Source organism: Pelecanus crispus, chromosome 11 (assembly GCF_030463565.1).
Source record: "Pelecanus crispus isolate bPelCri1 chromosome 11, bPelCri1.pri, whole genome shotgun sequence".
Classification (NCBI taxonomy): domain Eukaryota; kingdom Metazoa; phylum Chordata; class Aves; order Pelecaniformes; family Pelecanidae; genus Pelecanus; species Pelecanus crispus.
The window spans coordinates 3,762,237-3,789,188 of NC_134653.1; the positions used below are offsets into that span (position 1 = coordinate 3,762,237).

The window sequence follows — 26,952 nt, forward strand, 5'->3', positions numbered from 1 at the left end:
AGCTCGCTGAGCCTTGGCGCACGGGGAGTTTCTAGAAAGCTGGAAGGTTTCTGACACTCTCTCAATAACAAACAGGCAAGTGGCATAGCCACGAGCCAGGTAGTCTGACGTCCGTCGCCACGCAAGTGAGTCTCAAGTGGGGAGCGCATCTATCAGCAGTCCTTCTCTTGATTTGAGCCTCTTAAAAATTTACAGCTGGCGTCACGGACCGATTTAGAAATGGCACATCTTCAGCTACTGCCCGAGAGCTTGCTCCTCTCGTCACCCCCGGTCACCCCCTCGAGACACCCATGCATCTCGCAGAATCTGTAGGGCGAATCCTCAAATGTCACTGTTAGGAACGGGCTTAGCGTAATTTAGCATGATTTTAAAGAAAATAGACCCCATCAGACAAACGTGATTCTATTCTTCAAGGTTGCAGCTTTTCCTGTTCAGGGTAACAAGATCTCTGTTCTAGACTTCTGTCAAGTGTTTAAACTGCGTGAGGTTTTGATTAAAGAAGTAGTTGCACAGGGACCTGGGCTGACAACGCCTGGCTCCTGATGGATGTGTATCCCTTGGTTCATTTATTTTTAATTTCCCATCCTTTTCTCCTTCTTTGGAGACTGGAGGAATCTGCCAAGTGGATAAGAAGTGCTTGTGCTGGCGGGGAGGGGGGGTTTGCCGGCGCTGGCAGCCCGATTTCACTTACCTCTGACCACTTCTTGCTAAATTCGGAGGAAGGTGCCTGGCCCAAAACCTTCCCACGCTGCTGGGAAGCAGCCGGGAGCTCGGGAGCTGTCAGGATTCAGACTTCAGTGAGCCAAACTCCAAGAAATCTTCTGGGGGCAGGAGAAAAATGCCTGATGCTGGGGGATTTCGGCAGCTCTCGCTGTCTGTCTTACAGAAGGGAAGGATCGAGGGGTGGCTTGATGGCGGTGCATTCCCCATCCTCGCTGGGGAAAGGGAATTGCAGGGTGTGAAATGGCTGTGCGAGGGCTGGGGCTGGAGCGGCGGGCAGAGCCTCGCGGGGAGTACACCTTGCTTAGCTGAACTTTACGGGGTTGGGAGATGAACGAGTCAGAGTGATTTAATGGTCTTTTCTAGCCTTCAGATTCTGCAAAGCTGCGAAAGTTTTGTGGGCTCCCCCGCAAACCTCTGCCTGCCTGCAGCCATGGGTGAGAGCAGAAAAACAGCCCTCAACCGTCTTCTGGAAAGTGCTTTTAGATCCCGTTGTAGAAGCCACGGCACAGCGACGATGATTATCTGCTTATAACAGATGCTAGATCAATAGCAGGGCTTCAAGCTACGCTGCAAGGCAATTGACTGCAGAAAGTGTTTCTTTATTGGGGTAAAGCTGGGCTTGCAACGAGGCTCGGATTCGCTCTTACATCTCTGGTCTTAAAATGTCACCACCAGCCCTGATGCCTTTCATCCTTTGTGCAGGGAGAGAACACACATTATTCGTAATTGGACTCTCTACCAGGCAGCAATAGCCATTTTCATTTCCTACAACGCCTGAGAAAGAGCGAGGATTTGCTTTTCCCCCCCTCCCTGCCCCCCCCAAACAGCATTTAGTGGAAATTTTATTCCGAGTGACTTGGTAACGCTTCCCACTCAGGCGGCGAGGGCTTTGCAGCGATGCTGTAACGCGTGCGGTGAGCGGACAGGATCGATTTTCCGGCCGTCTCGTAACGGAGCGAGTCCTGGCTGTGTCTGTAACACTGCGCCTGTTTGGCTCCTAAATTTAGCTTTTCCAGCATGTCGGCACCGCTGCGAGCCACATAACAGGCACCAAAACTGGGTCGCATCCTCCCGGCTGCCGGCTGGAATGACACAATTAGGAGCGCTGTCACCTTGAGGGAGAGCCACATCCTTCATCCCAGCACCGCTTCCCTGCAGCCTCCCAGCTAGGGGTGGTGGTGGTTTCATCCAAATCCTCTTTAAGAAGCCGTGCAATATCTTTTTACGATGTTCTTGCAGGCTGAGCTCCCTGCGGCGGGGCGGGGATCGTGGCCGGGCAGCTGTGAGCTGAGGTGCTTCATCTGTGTGTCGAGCCAGGCAGGGTCTCAGCCCTCGGGGCTCCAGGCGAGGCGGTGGCAATCATTCTGCTCGGCCACCGTGCACGGGTACCTGCCAAGCCAGGGTGTGCTTGCACGGCTGAGCCGTTTCCGTGCCCGTTCCTAGCGTGAATTTGGGATCCAGCTGGTGTGCGACATGCCTGCTCAGCGTTTCTCTAAATCGAGGTCAGAATCTGTCTCTCACCTCACAGTCCCCTGTGGATCGTGGCCAAGCTGACCCAAAAAGCAACCTCCTTTTTTTAGCTTCTGCAGAACGCTTTTCTAGAAACCCAGGGTGTTTGTTGTATATACTGGACTTTTCTTGTTTAGTTTTTTAAAAATAAACTGCGGGCTGCTGGCAGCCCCGCTGGAATAAGTGAGCACACACACAAAAGATGAAAAAATGTAATTAAGCCAAGAGTCTTGTTTCCATATGCATCAGAGGATTATCTGTAGACCCTAGAAGTTGGGAGAGGCCCTTTCCTCTCTGTCCCACTCCATCCCTATCCTGCCATGCTGCTGCTAAACACTTTCTCCTGCTGATGAGGTTCTGCTCAAAGATGTCTATGAGATGGCAAGTCTGTGACCACCTGCATCCCACGGGACAAGGCAAAAAAAGCAGCCGGAGGCAAAAAAGAAAGTAGTATGATCTACCCAGGCCGGGAGGCATGGAAGACGGCAGGGCCTCCTGTGTGGCCCTGGGCTTTGGCAAGGTTTGTGCGTAGCCCTGGGGCTGGGCGCTGCTGGAGCCCCGAGCGGGGAAGCCCGTTGCCTCCCCGGGACATCAGCTGTCGGGGAGCCAGACGGGGACTTCCCAGGATTGCGTGCCTGCCGCAATCGCAGACGTGAGCCGGGCGTTTCCCGGCTGTGCCATGGCACAGAACGTTTAGCAGACGCCTGCCCAGTTCCCAGAAGGATGGGATGTCCCAAAATAGGCTGCTTTAATGAAGAAATGTAGAGATGCACGGTCTCCTGGGTGCTCTTGGGAGGTTATTTCCGTAAGACCTGCTGCCCGGCCTCCATCACGATGCAGCTGCGTCTCCTGCGTGCCTGGAGACTCGCGGTGGGAAGGGAGGTGCTGGGGTTTCGTGGTGGGGGTGCTGGATCCGGCTTGCAGCAGGCTGGTGCCCCACAGGGTTGGCACCACAAAGAAAACGATGCTTCCTCGTTTTCTCTATTTTCTCCCTCCTTGATGGAACTCCAAGGGGACACATCTCCAGTTGCTCGTGTGGCGGTAGCAAATGGGTAGTAAAGTAGATTAGTAAATCAGTAAAGCAAAACCCTCCTTCTCTTTCCACCTGTATCGTGTCCCCAGCAACACGAGTAGGTAGAAATGGCACTTGGCAGGAGCATCCCACATCCCGGCTCTCTTTTGAGTGTGAAACCAGATAGTTCAGCAGCCGGATCACAGCAGCGCTTGGCGGGCACCCGTTCCCGGTAAATATTAGGAGCCTCATCTCAGTTAAAGCAAACAAGTATCTGCACTCCCCCCCGCGCTGCCTGCCTGCGTCGGCTCCCTTACATTCCCCTTTCTAAGGCATCCTAACAAAGCTTTGAAATCCCTGTCCCCCAGCCCGGGGGAGAAAGAGGCGATTTTTGGAAGCTGATGCTGATGTATTACGTTGATGGAGCACAGGAGCTGTGGACACAGAGCGTGCCTGGGCAGTGGCTTTGGTTGATGCGTTGCAGAAGGATGGGAGCAGCGGTGCACCTGCTCTTCAGAGCAAGGGGCTTTGATTTCGGAGGGTGGCCCCGACCCAGGGGAAGGGCTGCGGGAGTGCGATGAAGTAGCCCTACCCAGCGAGCCGCCGCCTGATTTTCCTTTTCCCTGCCAAGCCATCCAAGCCTCCGTGCTTGCTCGCATGCAGGGAAAGAGGGGCAACTCTCTTAGAAAATCACGAATTTGGTTGCCAGAAAAGCTGGGAGCCCCAGGCTTGCGCACCTGCGTGTGGCTTCGTCCAGCTCCCCCGATCTCCCAGCGAATGTTGGGGTCAGGGAGAGGAAGGCTGGCGGGAGCTCTTGGTTCTCCCATGTGTTGCTGAGATCACGAACCTCCGCAGTGCGTTACCTAGTCGTCTGGCTTTGGCAATATCTTGCTTGGTTTTTATCTTGCTTGGATTTTTTCCTTGCACAACCTTTTTTGTTCCCTCTCTTTACTCCTCCTGACCAGGGATGATGCGGCCGTGGGCTTGTTCTGCAGGTCGGGACACGCGAGCTGCTGCTTTGTCTGGCTGAAGGGTTTTTACTCACTCTCTCTGTAGGCGCAATCATTTTTGGTGTGATCCTTTTTGCGCTTTTGGGAAGAAAAAGCGGGCTGTGAGCAGCTCACACCCGTGAAGTGGGTGAAATGGAGATGGGTTTTAGCAATTTTCCTGCCTTCGGCTGTTGCAGGGAAGCCTGACCGTCAGGGCTCACAGAACGCCTTCGTCGCCTCCTTTGTGCAGTGGGAGGTTTGCTCATTATCTGGTTTGTGCTTCGCTTATAAAAGAAGCTGTAATTGTAGCAGCTCCTTGCCATAAAAGCACAAAGACATTTTCAGGGAAGGAAAATGTACATGCAGCTTTTATGATCCTTTACAGTACTCCTTCTGCCTACTTTTTTCACCTCCTGCCCTTTCTCCGGCATCAGCTCTGTGCCTGCCTGCTGTTCCGCGTGACCGCCTCTGGCTCGAGCCTCTCCTTTGCGATAGAAATGCCCCTTTTAGAACAAAAAAGTTGAGCGTCCTCCTCATCAGTCTTGCTGAGTGCAGAGGGACCCCAAATCCCCCCATGTAGGATGTTCCCATTCCTGCCTCTCCCCTCAGAGCTGTGTTTTCTGCCGGTGAGTCTTGACAGCAGTTGCTCAATCTGCAAAATCCCGGGGAGGATTTTGAACTGGGGGAAAAAAAAAAACCCTGTCCATCCATCTGTGACTACAGCATACACCCGTAACAGGACTGGAGTAACACCGAATCACATCACCTTGGGGCACGCGTGGCTGTTCCCGTTAAAAACGGAATGACCTCAGACGAGATACAATATTTTTAACTACGAAGCATTCCTATTAAGTGCCCTTTCCTGTTTATTTTTTATTTTTACATTGTTTTAATGACTGCGGAGTTACTCATTTGGTTCCCAAGGCTGGAGAGCAGCAATGAATTAGTTTCATTTCAAGACTCTGTCGTGCAGTCATTTTCCAGAGATTGATGTACTCGGAAGCCAAAGCGAGTGCATTGCCCAACTGAGGAACATTACTTCCATGCCTGTACCCATCAGGCTCGTTCCCTGGTGCGGATGTGCGGGGATCCTAGCTGGAAGGGCTTGCTCAGCCTCCCCCATCCAGCTCCGTGCAGGGCTCCGGTACAAATGCACGGAGCAAAAGGCTGTAAGAGGGTTTGAGCACGGCGTGCGGCGCTCGCACGTGCATCTCAGCTTTGGGCTTTGAGGCTGCAGAAGGGGGAAGGAGCTCCCCTGGGGTGCAGATCGCTGGGTCTGGGGACGATCGATTGCTCAGCTTTTGGGTTACATTTCTTGCATTGAACAAACGGGGCGCGCGGTTACACCTGTCGACACCCACAGGAGCCCCAGTGATAACAGCAGCAAGCCCGAGGGGTTTGATGATTGTATTTAACCCTTCCGATTGTTATTACTTGTTGTGCCGCACGGTTTGAACATCTCATCCTCGAGGAGAGGGGAACAGAGCGCGCGGCTGCCGGCGTTACATAAAGATCATATTGTCCCTCTCTATTGTTGGCCGCCGGGACGACAGCAGCGTCGCAAACATGCGTGTCCTCGGCGCCGTGGGAAGTGTTCCCAGGGGAGGCTTAACACGGAGCGTGGAACATGATATGTCGAGCAGCGAGAGGATGGGAGGCCCTCCAGCCGAAATCGGCGCTCCGCCGAGCGCGCCCGGTGCAGCCAGTACCTCTTTTCCAACGAACTCTCACTACTCTGCGAAGGGGTATTAGATTTCTCTTGCATTTTGTGCTTTGCGAGATGTATTTATTTCCCCCCCCCCCCCTCCACACCCCCCCTCCCCATCACAGCCCCTGGGGGAGCGATGAGCGAGTACACGCTGTCCAGAGGACGGGTGTGTTGGGAGTCCTTATTAGCAGACTTATTCCAGAGAATTAAACCCTAATTTCACAAAAAGGCAGCAAGAGAGTGGCTGCAGCTCTGGGAGAAGCCGAGCCGGCTTCGTGCGTTGCTTGCAAATGGCACAAGAAGTCCTGGTCCGAGACTGCTGGTCCTGGTCATTGGGGTATTACGACCAAAAGAATAATTGTTGTGTTTCTTTACTATTTAAAACAAAAAAATTACAAAGTCGTTTACAAGGGAACCAATCGCGTCTCTTCTACCGTGCCGTCGCTTGCGCCTCCACTTGTTTTCGGTTTTAGGCAGGGCTTTAAAATGTTCCTAATCATCTTCCACTTCACCTTCTGACAACCCCGCTGCAAAATGTGCCTCTGCGACACCCGTCATTGTTTCTGCCTGAATTAATTGTTGTGTGTAATTGCGACCTGCCGCAGGACGCTGTCTTGCTCTATTAAAAAAGGGAGATGCTAATGAAGAACATTGGGTACCGTATTACGGGAGAGCAAGGCTCGACTCGCTGGGACGTGTACTTGGCGTACTGTTATTGCCAGCCCGGGCAGAAATGGTGTTTCTGTCTCTTGTCAGTCACTGGCTAATGATTGTAATTTTTACTTGCTGAGAAAGTCTGGATATAATGGACTTCATTAACAGATACACGAGATGCTACCAGACCTGCATTAGGGGGAGAGAGGAAGAAAACAACCCCTGCGTGGAGGCAATTTTATTATTTATTTGTAGCAATAGGAGTGATCCAGAATTAGTGTCGGATTCAGCGGTGTGGCTAATGAGCTGGGCTGAGCTGGAATCCAAGCAAACCTATTAATGAGAGCAAACTGCAAGGATGATGCCCGCGTCTGAAAACCCTCACATCAAACACAAGATCCCAGGCAGCGCCGGGATGGCTCGCCTGCTGTTTTCTTCCTCCGTGTGGGGCTGTGTGGTTCCATGTTGATGTGTTTGTGTCTCGAGGGGCTTCTGCTTGTCGATCACCCCCAGCCTTTCTCCATCCCCTTTTCTCCTGCCAGCTCCTTCTTACTCTTGTATGTTGGGTGAGCCGGAGCTTCTGATTTCATCTTTAAGTCAAGAGAGCCGAAGTATTTCCACTCCCATGGGCCACATCTGCTTGAAGAGTTGCCCGGCTTGAAATAGTGCAGCATCCAGCCCCAGTTTTTGGTTGCAGGCAGTGGCACATCTGCAGCTCCAGCTGGCTGGGGACACGGTGACAGAGCTGGGTGCTCACACGGCCCCTGGTACCTGCACACGTATCAGAGCTGCAACTAAATACAGCTCATACGGGAGAGGAAAAAGCCGCTTGAATTAGCTGACATCTCCGGTATAGCTTTATACGGTCTCTTTGCAATGAATCAGAGGCTGCAAGAAATGTCAGAGTCGCTAGGTGACCTCAATCTCCTTTTACCTGGAGCCAGTGAAGACTTGTCTCAGTTCAGTACCAGGCTATTTCTCACATAGGATGCACTTGGTGAAGCCTGTCCATTTTTATTCCAGCTAGAGTAACTGTTTGTTAATCAGGCTGCTCTTACTTGCAATGGCGATAGCGATCTGCACTAGAGGTTTGCCGCAATCGTTGGAAAGCTTTGAAGAGCGGGATAGATGCTTCGTGACGAAGATCAAAAGCTTTGTCCCCACGTTTAAAACCAAACCCAAGGTGTTGAAGTCTGCAGTGAATTCAGAGGGACTTGACCTCAGAACCGTGGATCCGCTGGGATCCAGGGCCTGATTTGGAAATAACGCAATGGAGCGGAGGCGCGAAAATAGAAGGGAAGTCTTAAAAAAAATGAAAGGAGGTGTTCATCTTGTAACGTGGCATTTGTACTGAGCACTTGCTGACAGTGTGGTGCAGCAAAGAGCTTGTCTTTCTAAATCGGTGCCAGTTCAAACATCGTCAGTGCTATTGTTGGATCGCTTTGTTTGAAAATGGCTCTTTTGGGTAGACGGCCTGTTTCGGTAAAGCGGCTGTGTGTATACCACTTCAGGCACTTTCTCCGGCTTTGCTTTTTTTAGTGTTGCATGAGTATGAGCAACGGGAGGGGGAAAAAAAGCAAATACAGGATGTGAGATGGGCAGAATATTCTCAATCACTCGAGAGACCGACACACGCCTTTGCTGCTGGTTGGTTTGGGAAGGTGCCGGCTATGGACTGCCTGAGCAAAAATCAGACCTGTTTCGCTCACACAAAATGCTCTGAGCTTCAGAAAAATGTATGAAAATATGAGGTTTGTGGTTTTCTGGATGGGAACTGTGCGCAATGGGAAGCTGAGTGTGGGCCAGGTCATCTGGGCATGGAAGATGAAAAAAAATCCAGCAAAACACTGGGCAAAACGCTTCATCGTCCTGCGCAAGAGATGCTCGTCTGGCAGCACTTGCCTTCCCTCTGGGCTCCAGCAGAGCCCCAAATACTTGTGTAGGGGCAGCCTCTGCCTTTCCCTAATCCCAAGAGATTATTTTATTTGGTTGTATTATTGGTTTAGAGGATCCCGGCAGCTCCCCGTTCCCCCACACAGTCCGTGTCCCTCCCGGTGCTTGGCCATTCCCACCACATCCCAGGCTGGGACCGGAAAGGTCCTTCCCCATCCCATGCTGTGTTCTGGAGAAATCATTATTTTGCAAATACTTTTTCCATGGGCTTTGTTGGCTGGAAGAGTCTGTTCAGGCTGTGCAGGCTGATTCCCTGCGGCCGGAGTGCGTCACCCTTCCCCTGCTCAGTCTTGGGGAGCTGCTCATAAGGGCTCCCAATGCCCACTCTCAAAATTAATTAACACAGCTCGTTCTGGGTTACTCGAAATCACCTGCCTTCAGCTTCCAGTTCTTCAGACATAAATCATGAGCGCCTTGCCTCGAGGAGAAACTGTTCAGATTTTGTGTTGGAAATTGCTAGCAAATACTGCCCATGTTCCGTGTCATTTTTGTTTTTATTGAAGAGGAGAGGATGTGGCTCATGGAACATTGACGGGCTGCCTTGGCGTACGCTAAGCAGGGGCTTGTTTTTATTGCAACCAGCTAATGAGATGGTACTTTGACAAATCGCATAAACACTATTAGAGAAATGAAATTTATTATCTAGCTGTTTATCATGAGTGGATTCAAGGTAAAGACTCGTGTGGAGGTAATCTCAAGGGATGGCTTTGAGGCAAAGCGTACCTAGTCCTTACAAAACCCTTATCTATTTACCTGCCGGCTTGTTTTGTTTCCCCAACTCAAGGCTGTTAGCTGAGGTGACCCGTGCCATTTCAGTCCAATTACTTTCACTGGGGATGGGTGTGTGTGGGGGGGGTTATTTTTTAGGCTAAACTCATACATTGTGGAGGCAGGCTGGGTTTCTTTAACAGTCGTGGAGTCACTTTACTCTTCTCCCTGTGTCGAAGTGCTCAGACTGGACCCCGATGAACCCCTCCACGGGGGCACGCCAGCTTCGTTGGGGAAAAGTCCCTAGAAGAGGCACTCTGGCTTGAGTTTCGTCCTCTTAACCCACTCATTTGGGCGACGGGCATTGTGGGCAGCGAGGGTTTGTCACGCCGGCTCGTCTCAGTGCTGCAGCTCCACAACCGGCCCCTTGGTTTTGGGGAGGAGCCCGCCCGGCTTTCCGCTTGTAGATAGTTCTTTTCTTCAGCCCCTTGGACATTCTCATTCTTTTGCAGCCTTTTGTGCTTTCCAAGCCTCCGGTTCCACTGCGAGAGCCTGCAAACGTGTGGTTTTTCCCTCCGTGAAACTCTGTCACCTGGGTGTACAGCCCAGTATCGCTGCGTAGCCAGTCTACATACCCAAACCCCGTCTCTGCGAAACCCCGCTGCTGTTTCTTTTGGCTGGAATAAACCACCCCCCTATCCAGAGCCTGTGAAGGCAGTGGAAAAGTCTTCCTTGAGTCACATCGACGCCTTCCTTTCCAAACTGAAAACCCTTGGCAGGCACGGATGAGCTAGGCTGTCCTGCTCGGCTGCGGCTTGCTGACAGCTGTTATTGCCATCGTACCGGTGGGGAAATGGGAAAGGGGAGAAACTAACTGGTGTAGCCTCCTGGGGAGACCTTTTGTGGCTAAGCCGGCCCGTCCCCATCTCCTGGGGCACGTGTCAGGTCTCTGATCATCATGTCGAGGTGCCTGGAGCCTCCAGGTGCTGATGGGGAGTCCCTGCCATGCTCCAGCTCCACGGGCACGGGCTGTCACCCGTTGTCCCCAGTGCCCGTTGCTCGTCAGCAGTCCCTCTCTGGGTGCATCTTTTCTTGGTACATTACTATAAAAAAGATCTTTACAAGCTGCGTGGGCAAAGTCTCCGGGCTGCGTTGTGTTACAGCTCTCATGAAACTGTTAAGACGGTGCCTGTCTCTTCTAATATCGCTCCAGTGTTTTAATTGCATGAACTGGAAGCTGCTGCTCCAGTACTTGGTGGAGGAACTTCGCAAGGCTTTAATAATTTGCGAAAAAGCTTTCGGGCTCCATTACCGTCTCATGGCTCTCTGTAATTGAGTGCCTGCGAGTTGAGAAGCCCTCAGAGAAATAACTCGGTCTCCAGATCGGGTAGTCCAGAGACGCCGCGGCTTTCCCCAGTGCAGGCAGGAAGCAATTAAGCAAAGCTGGAGCCTGCCGGGGTGCTGGCAGGAGCTGGCAGCCTGCGCCCGGCCCCCGTGGTGGAGCGCAGCTGAGAACTGGTGGCTCATGGCGCGTAAGAGATGGTGGATGGCTTGTGCACGAGGGACCGGCTCGCTAAAGGCTGGAAGAGGGAAGCCATCGGTTGCCTGCCTCGCGTTGGGAGTCGCAGCGGACGCGCGTGTGCCGACCGGCGATGGGCACCGCGGCGGGTGCGAGGGAGTCGCCGCGGCCCAACGCATCGCTGCCCGTCTGCCGAGCCCCGGCCGCGGGCTGCACCCAGCGGGTTTGGGGCACCTTGCCGGGGCCGCGCGCCCACCCCGGGCTGGCCCGGCGCTCAGCGGCAGCGCGGGGAAGGCAGTTCTGCTGACGGGCGCTTCGTATCGCCGCCGCTGCTGCACGGGGAACGTGACTGCGTGGAGGTGACGGCTAATCGCGGCAGCGAGTCAAGGACTGTTTAAGCAGCTAATTAATTCCTCCTAATCAGCCCTTGATCTGTTGAAAACTGCATGGCATTATCTCCTCTGCTGCAACACCTTGATAATTCCTGTCTGAATGGCCTTCACGGAGAACATATTTAAATAAACTCAATAGAGATTTCAGACAGATAGCGACTATAATTACCAGCTTGTACAAATTAAACCGTGGTTTGTTCTGTTCTTTTTCTCCTGCCTTTGCTGCCCAGAGCTCCTGCTAATCATGTTCTTGCTGCCAGTGGCACGCCAGTCCCTGGGGCGTTTTCTGCACATGCCTTCGGAAAGCCGGTGCCCGGTGCCGGGGCGGGCGCTCGGCGGGCCAGCGTTTGGGATGAGGCTGCACGTGGGCACACGCCAGCCTTGGCTGGTGCTGTTCCTGTGCCGGGGGCTCCGTGCCATGCCGGCGAGCTGCAGAACTGCCCCCACGCACCCCTTGGGGCTGCCGCACCCGATCTTCCCCAGGACCAGCCCTGCGGTTTCCCCTCCGGTTTCTCCTGAGCTTTGCAATCTCCCAGAAAAGCAGAGTTTTTCTCACCTAGAAGCAGCACGAGCACTCAGACATTTGCCTTGAGCAGCCGCAGGAGCCCAGGCTGGAGCTTTCAGCCTGGCCGCAGCGTTCAGCCAGCACCGTCAGCACTGCCGTGCCGGCACACGCTAAGCACTGCCGACTGCAGAGGTGTTGGAGCGCGGTTCGTTAGGACGGATAAGGTCAGGCCACACTCATTTCCTCCGCAGTCACTCGGGACAGCGGGAGAGGCTGGCTCCGCTGGCATTCGGCAAAGGTCAGCCAGCCCCGGCGCTCGCAGGCGGGCGGTGGATGTGCGTTTGCATTGCAGCCTGCTCTGCTGTTGCTGCTCTGCGTTGGCTCTGCTTCCCTGCTCGCTCCTGGGAGCGCCGCAGTCAGACTTTGGGTGCGCAGGTGGATCTTTTTCCTCCCTGTCTTTTAGATAAGCGTAGTAGCTGCAAGCAGGGTTGTTTTCCAGCATCTAAGCAGTGGCAGAGAGCAGACAGTGTCGTTACGCTTTTAACGAGGGATTCCAGGGAATCAGAAAGGAAAAACAGATTTTTCGTACAGGGGAACAGATCGGTGCCCCTGGTCCCCGTAGGTGAAATAAGGGTGATGTCAGGTTTCCTGCCCTTTCACCGGGTTACAAGCTAGCCAGGGCATGTCTCCTGCTATGGGAGATGCTCACATGGAGCCACCTAAGTCCAGAGTTGGGGTTTCTCCTGCCCCAGCACCTGCAGGAGGATGCACCCCCATGGCTGGCCTAGGAGAGGTCAGACTGAAGGAGAAAGTTTTAAAAATTAAATTTGAAATTTTGCCAAGGTTGATTTTGTCAAAAGGGTTTTTGGGGGTTTTTTTGGCTTGGGCTGAATTGTCCGTGCATGCAGGGCTCACCCTACTCTCGCGCATCCTCTTGGGACCGGGGCTGATCATTCTTCCTCTGGGCTTTTCATGGAATATCTGAGGTTTAGGTCTCTCAGCGGGTTGCTTCCTAGAACCTGCGTGATGGGGCAAAATCCTTCATGCTGGCAAATACTGCAAGACAGGTACGGCGACGGCAGCGTATCCTGTTCACTGTCATCTTTTCTCCAGCCTAGTCTTGGGCACTGAATATTTTTATGCCAACAGTTTGGCCAGGGCAAGAGCATCCCCAGAAGCGGGCAGAGCATCTCCCCGCATGGGTGATGGGTCTGGGATTTCCTAGGACGTGGGCACAGCCCTGCCACCCTGCTCCCCGGAGAGCTGGGAAGCAGCCGCTCCCCTCAAGCCTCCCGTGCCTCAGTTTCCCTTGGGTTCCAAGGAGCTGCTAACCCATCCCAGCCTCCCAGGCATGCCGCAAAGCTAAATTCACCAGTGGCCACACGGATACTATGGCGATGGGGCGATGTGAGGACATAGACCGGCCGATTAGCATCGAGATGCAAAATGTCCCTTAGACCTGAGCCTTTGGGCTATCTGGTTTCGTTCCCCATCTCTGGGGCGAGACAGATATAGAAATGGAGTCAGGCGAAACAGAACAAAGTCTCTATTTCAGAGCTGGGCTCGAGCAAATTAAAATGTAGCATGTTCAAAAGGCACCTTCCCTGGATGGCAGACAAAAATAATCAATTTCCTTGAAACAAATACTAAATATTAATGAGAGGCGATGGCCTGCCATGCACACAGAGCTGCAAAGAGCATTTCCCGGTGATCAGCTGCGGAGACAGGTTGATGAGATGAAATCGCTTTTCGAATGGATATTTGTGGCCCTTCTCGAGGTGGCTCGGGAACGTTTGCCTGCCCAAAGACAGACAAGAAAACTCAGAGCGTTTCCATTTTGCATCAGGGCAGCCGCTGGAGATGCGCGCCGGTGCTTTCATTTTTGTTTATGCACTCGCCCGAGCGGTTGGGGAGGTGGCCTGGTTTGGTTACGTAGAAATCAGCCCTGAATTTACGTAGAGGAGGCGGCGATTCCCTGGGAACATCAGCCGGCTGCGCCTGCCCCCGATGAGCGCCGAAACAGCCTGCCAAAGGCAGAACATGGGACCCAAGAGCACTCCCTGGCTTTGCAGCCACATCCGCTCGTTGATTTATTTCAATAATGAGCATTGGGGGAAACATTAAAGAAAAAATTACTTACAGCCCTCACCAAGTATCCTAAAGTGAAAACAGAGGTCTGGGAGCTTTGGAAAAGGAGCCTTGAATTTTTCTATTGCTTTGACCCCTGGGTAAGTCAGGAAACGTTGTATTAACTCCATTTCCAAACTCGGAGGTTGGAAGAAAAATAAAAATGCTCCCTTCCCTCCCTGACTGGGACACACAGCCGTGGCGTGGGGCTCTTCTCCCCCCAATGCTGTACTCGCCCGTGGGCAGCACAGTGCCAGCCTCGGCTGGGAGAACCATCGGCACACTGGGAATGGCCACAGCCCTTCCCGGGAGGCCACCGGTCTCGGCCCTGCCATGTCCCACACACGGCCGTGGAGGATGCTGAAAGCATTTTGCATCCATCATGCAGTAAATAATAACACGTCAGCTCATGATTTTATAAAACCATGAAGCCAGCTGCGTAGCCATGGGTCGACCGAGAGCTAATATTAGCTAGAAATGACTAAAATTAGAAAATTAGAACCAAGCCAGAACTAATTAGCTGTTCAAGGAATAGAACCAGAACCGGAACAAATTAATTGTTGCTGAAATATCGCCGCGGGGCTTGGCGGGCACCGCCGCTGCCAACCCCACGCAGGCTCCCGCTCCACTTTGCTCGTGATGAGTCCCGCGTGGGCTCGAGAAGGAGCCCAGGGTCCCATCTGAAGGCTGTGACAGCTAAATAAAAGCTGGCGTCTCGGTCCCAGCCGGGGAGTCAGCAGCTTTGTGATGCAGCGTGAGCTGGGCTGTGCTGGGAGCGATCCCAACGCAGCCGAGCCGGCTCCCAAGGGCTCGGAAACGCGTCCCCTCGCCCCACCGCGCTCTGTCGCTGCCCAGATGCGCCCTTCTAAAGGCGAGGGTAATTACGAGGCCGCCTCGACGGCTCCCAGCAGCACGCAGGCTCTCCCTTCTGATCCCGACGGCGCTGCCTTCTCTTTCAGCTTCAGCTCTGCCGCCGGCTGAGATGCTTTGCAAAGCTCTCGAAGCGAGCCAGGAGCTGCCATCCATGCAAACGTCGCCAGAGTAATTTCCAGGGAATTAGGAAGTCGGTGCAGATAACTGGCACGTGGCTGCATTTTTCTGTCTGTGACTCAGTCACCTGTACGGTCACTTCTTTTTACTTTCCCAAGGTGGTAACTCACCCTATATTTCTTTCTCTCACAGCACTGAAACAGCGGCTCCCATTTTAGCAGCAGCATGACGCACGGTGTTTTAAATTCAATTTAGAATACAAACTATTTATACCAGCCAGAAAAAGGCAGTGAAGCAGCTCTTTCTGTCATGAGTGGATTTGTAATTTCAGAGCAATCATTGCATAACTAATTGAATCAGCTCTCAGCATGTGAAATCGGTGCCCTGCCTATCAGAGGTTTTCATCGTTCTCCCCTCCCGAAGGCAGCAGTCCCCCTCCACCAGCAGCTCTTTGTGCTTCTGCATCAGCCTGGGAAGAAAGCGGGACCTGCAACGCTGCCTTTCTCTGCTCTAATAGAGCCAATAAATGACCCAATGCACTCTGAGTGGATGAATAGCTGGGTTGCAGGTGCCTCCCAAAAGCTGCCCAGGCTCTGTGTGAGGGAGTGAAGTGCATTTGAAGCTAATGAAGTGCCAGCCCTGTCTGAGAAGCAAATTGGTGCCGAGACGTTCTGCTGACTCCCACCTCCCGCTTCATTGCCCGGGGGTGCTCAGCTTGGCTTGAATTCAGGGTCTGATCCAAACCCCAGGCTTGGCACCTGAAAAATGGAGCCTAAAAGAGGCGATAAATACAGCGACAGCTTTCTGAGGGGTACAGGAAAGGTAGAAAACAGAGTAGCTGTAAGGATTTTCATCAGCTTGGGAGTGAGGGCCCTGGATTTGGTGACGTGGGTGGATCCGGTCCTGCAGATTTTGGGAGCAGCTCCAGCCACCTGCGTGCCGCAGCCTCCTAGGGTGAGAGGGTACCCCCTCAGCTGCGAGGTGTTTTGGGCAGGGACCCATCAGCTTCTGCTGCTCTGCAGAACACGGAGCTTAAAATTGCAGCCAGAGAAAAGCGCGCTGTAAAGGATGGTAATGCCTCCCCGGGGATGCTGCCTGCGTGCATGCGAGCCCTGGGCTGTCGCTGATGTGCTGCGTGGATTGCGTTGAGACAGCCGCGAGGGATGGGTGAGGAGTGCAGATGAGCCCTTAATGGCTACAATTGCTGAGTGCTAACGAAGGCCGGCCGGTTCAGCCTGTACAAGTGGAAGCGGTTCTCCGGGCCAGGCTGGCGCGTCTTACCTGGAGGGGAGCTTGGGGCGATGCTTGCAAACTTTTCTGGAAGTGAGCAGGGAGGGGTTGTTCCTGCCAGGTATGATCCCTACAGCTGGATGTCGGAGGTGGTAGAGCCCAGAAAATGAGAGCTGGCTGTCCCTGTGGTCCATCCCCTACCCAGGGATCTGTTTTCCTTCCAGGAGAGCAATACTGGGCTCCGTGGCAAGGGCCTGTTGGCTTTGGTAGCCTGGGAACAGCCTTAGTGATGCTCTCAGCCTTTTTGGACATGCGTTGTCCAAGCCACATATTCCCCAAAACTGATGTGTAGGGTGTTTTTTTTTTTTTTCCATGAGCCAGTGCCTCAGTGCTGCTGGCTGGCCTGGTGAACAGGGCAATGCAAGCACTGGCAGGGGCTGGCATGAGTAGGAGAAGGAGCTTTCATCCCCTGGCTTGGTTGAAGCCGTGTCCCGTCAGTGGCCTCCGCTTGCTTCTCGCACAAAGCCGTGCAGACCGCGCGGGTCCCCCCGCTTAGGGGCTGAAGCCGTGGGGCTCGCTCCCGGGGCAGCACGCACCCCGGCCCCTCCAACTACCTGCTTTGTTTTCTGTTGTCTCTTCAGGTAGCCAGATGGGAGCACAAAACGCGAGCGCTCAGCCGAGTCTTCGGCTCTCCACATGCTGCCTGCTACTGCCTGGGTGCTGTTATCCTGATGCTTAACTGTGTGCGGAGCCATTGGTAAGGAGCTAACCCTACTGCTACCTATCGATGCAAAGAAATGCCCTTACAGGCATTTCATCCCATTACATCCCATACAGGGATGAGGGATATTTACTCTGCAGCGCTGGATCCAGCCCCAGCGTATTGCTTTTACGTGGTTGGATACCTTCAGCCAGCAGCAGAGTTATTCCAGGATTTGTAATAAAGACGAGGGATGCGGCGGCGTGGCCAAACCCATCAGTGTCAACAGCCGTTGAGTGTCGCAGGTTTCCTCGCTCCGCTCTCTGGGGGTGGTTTCCCCTGCCCTGCGAGCAGCCCAGGTGACAGGAGGGCTCTTTGCACAGGATGGATCATACGTAACAGCAGAATTTTTAAATTTTCTCCTAAAAATCATAAAGAAAATTAAATCTGGTTTTAAGTAGCCACAGTTTCCTGTGTAGAAGAGCAGGATTATCTGTGCACTTAGCAAGCAGTCTCTCTAAACTCTTATCTCTGATCGCTTTAAATACCACCTGTGCTAGCTAATAGTATTGTATGACTGATGCACCGTACACCACGGGAATATGTCCTTTGACGTTCTGAGTGCAGCAGAGAGGTTTACTGCAGAAGATTTTCTCAATGCCAGCAATTTATCTGCGATCGGGTAGGCTCTATCTTCAGTGCTGTTAGGAGAGACAGACTCTCTTACTAAATTCCCAGATTCAATTATGCCAGGGTCAGAGCTAATGGGTTGTTCAGTACTTTGGGTAATTTCCCAGGCGCAGAGATCTCAGGTTGGAATTTGCACATGTATTTAAGAGCTTTGCCTTCCTGGAAGTGACACCGAGACCTGCCCTTGCCCTTCTGCATTTGTCCCAGCTACTGCTTATGGCAGAAACTGTAAGCAAGCTTGCAATGAATGGGTAATTGAATGCAGGCAACGCGGAGGGCATGTATGTGTTCTGCTGATGTCTTAGTGACACAGCGGGCTTGGATTTCGCTGGGGAATGTCTCAGCAGTCTCTTGCACAGCTGACATAGTCGCTTGTTGTCTGGGAAGCAGTGCAAAGCCTTGTGCCTGGCTTTAATTAAAAACACCGCTGGTGGAGGGACAGTCTCTGTTCCCGGTGGTCCCGCTGGCTCCTGGGTCAGCAAGGCTCGCTGGGTCACAGCGAGGCACCGATGGGGAACTGCTGGGAGAGCCAAGGAGGCCTCATCTGTCCCAGCACGACATCCCGCTTTCCCCCTGCAGACCCCTCAGTGCCCTACCAGGGCGGGCATCGCTGGCTCTGCTCTATGTCATGAGTTTGTGAGTGCTGTGAGGGGCGGCTCTGCCTGCGCAGGCCGTGAGTCGGGCCCTGAAGGAGACCGCAAGGTCAACCCAGGGGGCTGGAAAAGCCCCACTTAGACCTTAGTTTTGGAGGAGGGTCCCTAGAAGATGGGGCAGCTCACCCCCAGCAGAACACAGATGAGACAACTGCCAATTGCCAGCCCACCCCGATGGGCCAAGGCCATTTCAGATGATTGCAATGTGAAGTTTATTTTGCCCGGGTGTTTCAGTACGATTGGGTTATTCCCTTGCCTTTCCTTGGCACTGAAGTTGGCCCGAGTGATGGTTAGCAGGCTTTGGAGGCCGTTCAAGCAAGGCAAGCCCATAACTGTGGGAGTGATGGGATGGTTTCAGGGTGGTCATCAGAGCAGCAACTGCTGGAGATGCCCTGAAATGCACCTGGGAGACTTGCTGCCTCCGTTGCGTTGCCTCCGGGGCAATGGAGCTGGTGCAGGGTCTGGAGCACAGGGCTGGTGGGGAGCGGCTGAGGGAGCTGGGGGTGTTCAGCCTGGAGAAGAGGAGGCTGAGGGGAGACCTCATCGCTCTGCAGCTCCTGACAGGAGGGGGCAGGGAGGGGGTGCTGGGCTCTGCTCCCAAGTAGTTAGTGATAGGATGAGGGGAAATGGGCTCAAGCTGCGTCAGGGGAGGTTTAGATTGGATAGTAGGAAAAATTTCTTCCTGGAAAGAGTGGCCAAGCATTGGAACAGGCTGCCCAGAGAGGTGGGGGAGTCCCCATCCCTGGAGGGGTTCAAAAAAGAGGCAGCTGTGGCACTTTGGGACATGGTTTAGTGGGCATGGGGGTGTTGGGTTGATGGTTGGGCTGATGACCTTAGAGGTCCTTTCCAACCTTAATGATTCCTAGTTTTTACTTTCATTAAAAAACAATCCAGCCACCAAGCCAGGAAACATGAAATTGCTACTCTGCCCTTAATTGATTTAGTGGTGGACTTGGTAGTGTTAGGTTAATGGTTGGCCTGGATGATCTTAAAGGTCTTTTCCAACCTAAACAATTCTATGATTCTGTGATTCCCAGCTCATTGAGCCCTCCAGGGCTGCCTGGGGCTTATTGCTCAAGCGCAGAGAGGTTGTGCTGTTTGGGAAAGATTCATCCTGTCCATTGCCCTTGTGTGAAGATATGAGCCAGCTCCAAACCCAGGGTTCAGCTGGCCAAAGAGGAGCTCACAGGTTGCATGACACAGGCGCTGTCATCTCAGTGGCTGGTGATGCCAGGTGGGATGAGTCTCACCTACTCTTGCTATTTCACTTTTCCCTTTATTTTATTTCCTGAGTTGCTCGTACTTGAGCACACATGAAAGCAGGTTTTCCGCTCCTCAGCCCCGTGCAGGCAATCCAGCCGGCAAAGCGCAAACTGTGCCTCGTGCTTCTGCTGTGCGCAGCGGCCGCGGTTGCTTGTGCAGAGCACGCTGGCCGCTGATAGCAAGCGAAAAGGCAGCCTCGGGACGTCCCTCCACCCCCAGTGCTGTAATCCAGCCTTTAAAACTCCTCTCTGCGTGCTTTGGGGACTTTTTGTGTGGGTGGGGGCTGCCAGGGAGCAATTGAAGAGCCCACGGGATGTCTCTTTTGTTTTTAAAAACCTGCTTCCTTTTTGCAACTGAATTTTTGAAAGGCTCTAAGCTGGGGGTGGAGGAGGGGAGGGCAGAGCAGGCAGAAACTTTGCGAGCAGGTTGGCATCGTGGCTGAAAGCACCCGGACGCTGGGCTGTGCGGCCGCTTCGCCTCCTACCCCGCACATGGGTCTCTGCCGTGGTCCTGTCCCCGCTTCGGTGCCGTGAAGCTTTGCTCCGAAGGGATACCTTGGGTGTAAGAAGAGGAATGTCTTGTGCTTAATGAAGCAATTAGGTGCTTCCCAGCTCTGAGCTTCATTATCAGCCTTGGCTTGCTTTTGAGAAGCAATCCAGAATGACCTGTGACCCGGGGGGACCTGCTTATTCAACTGCACGAGCCAAGCATCCTTAATTGCTTTGGTGCAATGATTATTTTCATTACAGCATTGTTTGCTCTGCAAGAAGCAGGGAACTTCCATCACCGAGGCTCTTATCTGTGAAAACAATTCCTGAACTTTTGAACTATCTGCACTGCGTGCGCTACCCCCGTGATTTATGACTGTTATCTGTGTGACTCGGGACGTGACAACCTTCACTGTCCTCCAGACTTGCATCCAGTGTCGCGCTCTCCTGCCTTACCACGTTGTTGATATCTTTCCCTGCATCAGCTCTACAATTAGCTGCTGGCGCTGCCTCCCAGCCCTCCTGCGCTCCCTTTGGCACACCCTTGGCAAACTCCCCATCTCGGGGCAGGTGGCTTTGTACACAGGGAGCTTATGAACTTCCCACCTTAAGGGTCTTGGGGTGTTTGCCTGAGCTGTCAAGCCACCACCCACGTGCACGCCCTGAATCGGGGGGGTGTTTGCAGATGGGATGCTCTCGGGGTGCCCGGGGCCGTGATGCCTCCAGCGGGAGTGAGCCCCACAGAAGCTGAGCGAGGGCAGGGCCTTTGGCAACGTGCTCGGTGGGTGCTGTGCCACCAGCTGACACGAAATCCTTCGTTGGTGCCACCCACTGGGCATTGCCTCCTGCATGGACGGGCTTCTCGCTTGGAGCTGACGCTTCCGAGAAAATGAATCCACCCTGGGATGGGATTTTGCACAGGGAAGGGGTTGTCATTGCCTGGTAGTGCCTCTCACCTTTACGCTCAGTAATTTTGTGAGCTAGCACCGTGAACGAGCGTGGTGTAAACGGTATCGATCCGAGAACCACGTGGCCTTTTGTGCAGAAGTGACCAAGTTCGATGATGGGAATCGAGCGTGGCCTGAAGGATCCAGTGTCCCCTCTGAGCCACGCTGCCAGCAATCTCTGATGGCTGTCCGGGAAGAGCCCCAGGCAGTGATCACCTCATGTCCCCGCTGGCGTGGCTGCTGGGCATCTGGATGAGGAAAGCGGGCAGCTGAGATGCGAGGCCGGGGGGAAGCTGCTACAGCCCCCAACTGACCTAAATAACATGCACACCGGCACTGGCAGAAAAGCAAAGTCATTATTGGCAAAAGAAGCTGTGAAGATGATGACCAGACTAACAACTGCCGGTCGTATCCGCAGGACAATTTTAGCATTGTTGGGGTTGCTTTTTTTTTCAAATGAACAAGATCTTTTGTTGAAGTGTGTGCTGCTGGGCACCACTGGATGGTTTTACCCCCGTTGCCTCCTTTTGCCGAGACGAACAAAACCTCAGACGTGGGGGACGGACCGGCATCCCGCATGGTGAGCATGGCACCTTGCAGCGGCGGCTGCTGTCTCCGAAACCCTGGCCGCGTGCGCTGCCGCCGTGTCCTTGCTGCCTGCTGGCCCCTGGCCCAATTCTGCCCCAATTGCATTTGCCAGCCCCAGTTTCCAGGCTGTTTTTTGGGACCAGGCAAAGGGAGCACTTGCTGGGCTGCTCTCAGCAGCGACCCAGTTTGCTGGACGTGGTCTTTGCCCTCCTTTGCAAGAAAGGGATTACAAAATCTGCTCGCTGTGGGCTACCAGGAGAGGCCCAGAGACCTAAAAAGCTCAGCTTCTCTCTTAGTGTGGCATTTCCAGGTTTGCTTCATGCTCCATGCGGCCTTTGGGGATGTGTTTTGGGCTGCGGGTTTGATAAGTTTTCTGGTGTTGCAATCGCCGTTCTCTGGTTGGATAAATCAGCGCCTGTTTGTGCAAACCTGGCCCCGCGTCCCTCTGCGTCCCAGCGAGAGGATCTGCAGCCCATATCCCTCGCTTCCACTTTCTTCCTGCAAGCCCACCCACGTGACATCTCCATCCCCATGCTTTGGTACCATTTTGAGTGTTTTTTTCCAGTTCATGTGGATTATTATGTGGTACTAAAAGAGGGTAGGTTCAGACTAGATATAAGGAGGAAGCTTCTTATGCTGAGGGTGGTGAAACACTGGCGCAGGTTGCCCAGAGAGCTGGTAGATGCCCCATCCCTGGGAACGTTCAAGGTCAGGTTGGACGGGGCTCTAGGCAATCTGGTCGAGTTGAAGATGTCCCTGCTCGTTGCAGGGGGGTTGGACTGGATGGCCCTTAAAGGTCCTTTCCAACCCAAAGCGTTCCATGATTCCCACAAAGCAGTGGCACGCGTGCAGCAACAGCTGAGGGTCTGAGCAAGCGCGTCTCTGATTTGGGAAGGGTGGGCAGAACAACGCCCGCTGCTTTGGCTTCCCCATGCAGAACCCTGCGGCACGCTGTGGCAGTTGTGCAGCAGCAGTTGTGCGGCAGCAGTTGTGCAGCAGACCGCCGCGGCTGCTTGCCCCCTGCCAAGGAGTTGGCCAAATCTGCTAATTTGGCCACAGCGGAGCTGATGGATTTGTGTTTTTCACTGCTGGGGTGGCGAACGGGTGCCTCTGGTATCATGTTCACGCTGGCAAGTGTGGGGAGATGTCAGGGGAAGCCCCATCTTCCCAATTTCTGTTTGCCAAAGCTGGGGGCACCTTCCAGGCCCCCCGCTGACGGCAGACATCCTCGTGATAGCAGCCGGGTATGTGATTAAAGTAGGTCGCAGCCCACCCACCCCTCCCCTGCGCTGGTAAGAAGGATGCTCCTCACCATGGCAATCGCTCTGCTCAGCACATAAAGCATTTCCAGGTACTGGGACAAAGTGTGGCTTTAATTGGTGTCCTCTTGGGTACCGAGCTGGGCCGCTGCCTTGTCGTGCAGCCAGAAATAAATGCAGTAACAAACGTGACTCAGAGGCACATGGTGAAAGGGACTGGTTTCATGACAGATCGGCTGCATGACTAGCTCCCCTAGCAAGGGAGATGGCCAACACCTTGTCCTCCCCCTGCCAGGGAGGGTGAAACGCGGCGCGGTGAGGCTCCCCTGCCACCGAGGAGCAGTCACGGATGCCGGAATAATTGACGACTCCGTGCTGCTTGTCATGGCCCAGCATCATAAATGCTTAAAAGGTTTATTTACCAATTCTGAAAACTCCTGTGTGCATCATGTTTAATGCAAATAGAGAGTGTGTTTAGGAAGATATAAAACATTACTAGAGGGAAAGGCAGTCCATTATCTCCATGCAAACACCTCCCTCTCTAGCTGTAAGGCAAACAGCAGGGGACCGAGCAAGACACGCTGATGAGGGTAACTAATGCAGGCCTATCTGACCATGAAAAGGAAGGATGCGATCATCTGGAGCAGGGGAGACAGCGTTGCCAAAACAAACCATGTCACGTGCTGGCTGCAAAACCTGGGAGGCTGATTCGCAGTCAAGCAGTTCACACTCTTGAAGCCACCTTTGTTCTTCCTGCTCCGAGGCCAAGTCGGGTCACTAGCATAGGATAGAGGAGCCTCAAGGACGTAAGACAGCGTGGATCCAGTTTATCTGGAGCGAGAAGCAGCCTCCGAGCGCTGTGCTCCAGCTATACCTCCCTCTGCTCTCCTGTCTCCTTGCTGGGGGCTGGGATCCAGGCAGGGGCCAGCTCGCTGCTGCTCTCCCAGACCTGCCTCCCCAGGGATCAGCAGCAGCGCTTTTTGATTGCTGTGAGATCCCTTCCCGGTGCTGGTGCCTTGTGGAGAGATCCTGGCCAGATGTGGAATCAAACCCCCAACGCGTCTTCCTCTGCGGGAGCAAAGAGCTCCCCGGGGATGTCACATTGTGCTGTGAGAGCCCGGCCAGGCCAGGATTGCTCAGGCAGATGTGCCTGTCCCCGCGGGGGGATTGCTTTCCTCCCAAACCCAGGCAGCGCTGGTAGCAGGGATGCAGATTTGGCCTTCCTCATAGGGGAGATTTGTGTCATTTAAAAATAAATACCAGAGAAATGATGCAAAGGGTTGTGCGGCCGCTGCTGCTTCGCGTTGCAGCCAGATTTGTGCGTTCCCATCAGTAATGATTTTAAGCTAAACCCACGTGAGCCTGGTGGGCGCAGGGAGGTGTGCTGGGCGCTGGAGGAGGGCCAGCGCCGGGGACTTGTGCCGTTACCTCGCCCGGGACCATGCTGTCGTTCCTCTGCCTCTGCTCAGCTCCCTGGAAAAGGGAATTTTTCCCTGTAATTTCCATCGTGGGGGGCAGAGTGTAGATCACCAAGATGCTGTGTTCTTCCTCACTCCCGAGCATGTTACATTCATTCTGTGTTTTGTTTCCTTGCTCCAGTCCAAAGGGAAGATTGAATGGCTTGCTCTGGGGTCCTAAAAACTCCCCAACAGTAGAAAACCTAGTAGGAGTGAGCTGCAAGGAAAACAAAAAATACCATCCAGGTCCCTAAACCATGGGGTTTAAATATCATCCTGGACTTTGCTTGGTGCATGTAACTTGCCATCTGGTCTTTGAGCCTTCGAAAGGTGCGTTTCCAGCTGCTTGTCCATCAGCCGGCCAGGCAGGATTGTCTTTCTCAGCTTTCATTTGGGCAACAGAGAAAATCCAGGGATTTGCAGGGCTTGGGAAAGCTGGACACCGGTGGAAAGAAAACTATCCCAAGCCCTGCAGGCAACGTCATGGAAGTACTTTGCAGCCAAGGAGCCCGGGAGCGCGGGCAGGAGCAGCTCTGGCAGGCAGCGGCGGCCGGAGGCATGGGAGAGCTGTTACTGCACTTGAATTTCAGCCTCCAGGGTGCTCATTAAAAAAAGGCTCCAAGTTTCCTACCTCATGTGTCAGCAACGTGTGGAGAAACACTGTACGGCTCTGTGGGTCTGTTATCTCCTCTCGCTATTATTAATGGGCATTTTTTTCATCACGGTGTTGTCTCCATTGTAGTCATGCGTTTGTATCAGAGATATGTGAGGTGCTGAGCCTGCCAAGCCCTGCTCCAGGCAAAGTTCAAGGGGCTGAAGGGAGGGGTCACAATTATTCCACTGACAAACGAATGTTTGGAAGGTCAGACCTGAAACGCCTGAACAAGCCTGGAGCTGAGAAGCTGTGTTCTCACTTGAAAATGTGTGTCTCTAGTATTTTCCTTTCGCCGTTCCAGTCCTCCCCCTGACTGTCAGGCTTCAGCTGTGAATCACTCCTGGGCACGTGGCTAACACATGAACGCTGCAAAATATTTTGATGGAGAGGAACGGGGGTGGGAGCGCGAGATAACCCAGCCGATCATTCCCAACCCTTCAAGTCTTGTGCCGAGGCATCGCAGCCTCCAGCAATTTGCAACGGTGTCTTTTCCCAGAGCTCCCGGTCACGATGAAACTTGGGGTTTGGTGAGCAGGGCAAAGCTTTTCATATTGCAGTTCGGTGGGGTTTGGTATTTCCAGGAATGGGCAAGGGTTACAAGTAGAAATAGCTGCCTCAGGTCAAGCCCTGGCTGCTCACAAGGCTTCAGCTCCTTGCTTCTCCCGTTGGGAGGTTGAGTAGGTCCAGGTGGAAAAAGGGACCCAGTGAAGAGTCCTCCTCAGCAGCATCCTCTCCCAAAGCTCCGCATCTCCTGGGGAGAGGTGGGTGATGTTAGTAACGAGTCGCCGCTTTTAACAGCCCTTCTTGTCTCTCCGACAGCTTCACAGAAGCCATGAAGAGCCAGCCGAAGCTGGAGGGCTTGGACTGCCACTGGGCCTATTACTCGGGCTTGGCCGTCTTGGCTGTAGGGACCTTGTTTGTCATCTCCAGCTTCTTAGCACTGGGATTCACTGGAACCTTCCTAGGTAAGTACTAAAAATTCAACAGCTTAACCAGAAAGTGCATTTAATCCTTGCAGGGGTCTTTTGCTAGGGCAGAGTCCTGTAAGAGTTTCCTCACTCTTGCCTTCAGGGCTGTTAGATTTGGTCTTGGCTTTATGATGCCAAAGCGTGATCTAACCATGCCGTTACCTCACGCGGAGAAGATGGTGCAGTGGTTTTATACGCTGAGTCCCATCGCCTTCGGTGTCAAGCCTGAAATTTTGGAAAGCAGCTGATCATCTGACAGTCCAAATGTCCTCCAGAAAAGGGACCCCAAGCGTAGACCACGTGAGCAGATCGGCGCCGGCACAGCGGGTGCGAGCTGTCCGGCAGCCTTGCTCCGAGCCCCCACCCGCTCGACCCGCGTGCTGAGGCAAGATCGCATTTGCTCTTCCCTCTGCAATAAACCTGACATTTGTTGACAGATTCTTTTATCTGGTGCTTTATGGCAGAAGGCATTTTCCACTGTGCCTGCTTTCACATTTAGAGAGTAATTCTATTAGCGTTGTTGACTTTAAAAACATGCCAGTATGTGTGGAATTCATAAAAATAAAATAGAGATGGGAACAATAAATATCTACGGAAAGGGGCAGCTCCCGCTGGCTGAAATAATCACAGCCCCAGCTCTGACACTGCATTTAGGCTGTGCTTTTGCAAGTGCTTTACAAACCAAATTCAATTAGCTCCTGCGGCGTCGCCAGGAAGAAGAGAGGGAGGTAATAAGCCTTCCTGGTTTCAAGTGGAGTTGCAAAGAAATGTGTTGAGTTGGCCAAGATCCTGCCGCCAGAAATAGAGCTCAGCACTCCTGAATGTGTCCCCACACCCTTCATCTGTGCGGTTCCGCTCCCATCTCCGTGTCACACCCCTGTCCCAGCTACCAGGCACCGGCATCCTCCAAAATCACCCGCAGCCCTCAGGAGCATTGCTGTGCCTGCGGAGACATGTCCAGAGAGGCCGGGCACAGGGGTACCCTGCAGCAAGAGCTGCTTGAATGCTCCTGAAGTTCGGCCAGGTCTGGGGTTGTTTACGTAAAGCCTGATTCATCCCACCAGGAGGATCCACTGGACTCGAACCGCTGGGGAAAAGCAAACAAGTGAGTCAGGCTCAGCGTAAGCGGCGAGAGCGGCCCTCTCCCCCTCTGCTCTGCATGGCCGGTGGCTCCCGTATCCCCCAGGGCAGGGAAGAGGCAGGCGTTAGCCGCCCGTATCGGGCGCTTCTGCCGGCAGAGGCTCTCTGCCACCGGCGCAGCGGGC

The 26,952-nt window shown here is 53.6% G+C and overlaps 1 protein-coding gene across 1 annotated transcript in view; it reads left to right on the plus strand.

The window, feature by feature from the left end:
- The window catches only part of PEMT (phosphatidylethanolamine N-methyltransferase), a 41,800-nt gene that overhangs the window by 5,775 nt on the left and 9,073 nt on the right, over positions 1 to 26,952 (plus strand). The window contains exons 3-4 of the mRNA XM_075719037.1: positions 16,661 to 16,776; positions 25,539 to 25,684. Coding sequence (XP_075575152.1) covers positions 16,661 to 16,776; positions 25,539 to 25,684 — 262 coding nt within the window. The remainder of the gene's footprint in view (positions 1 to 16,660; positions 16,777 to 25,538; positions 25,685 to 26,952) is intronic.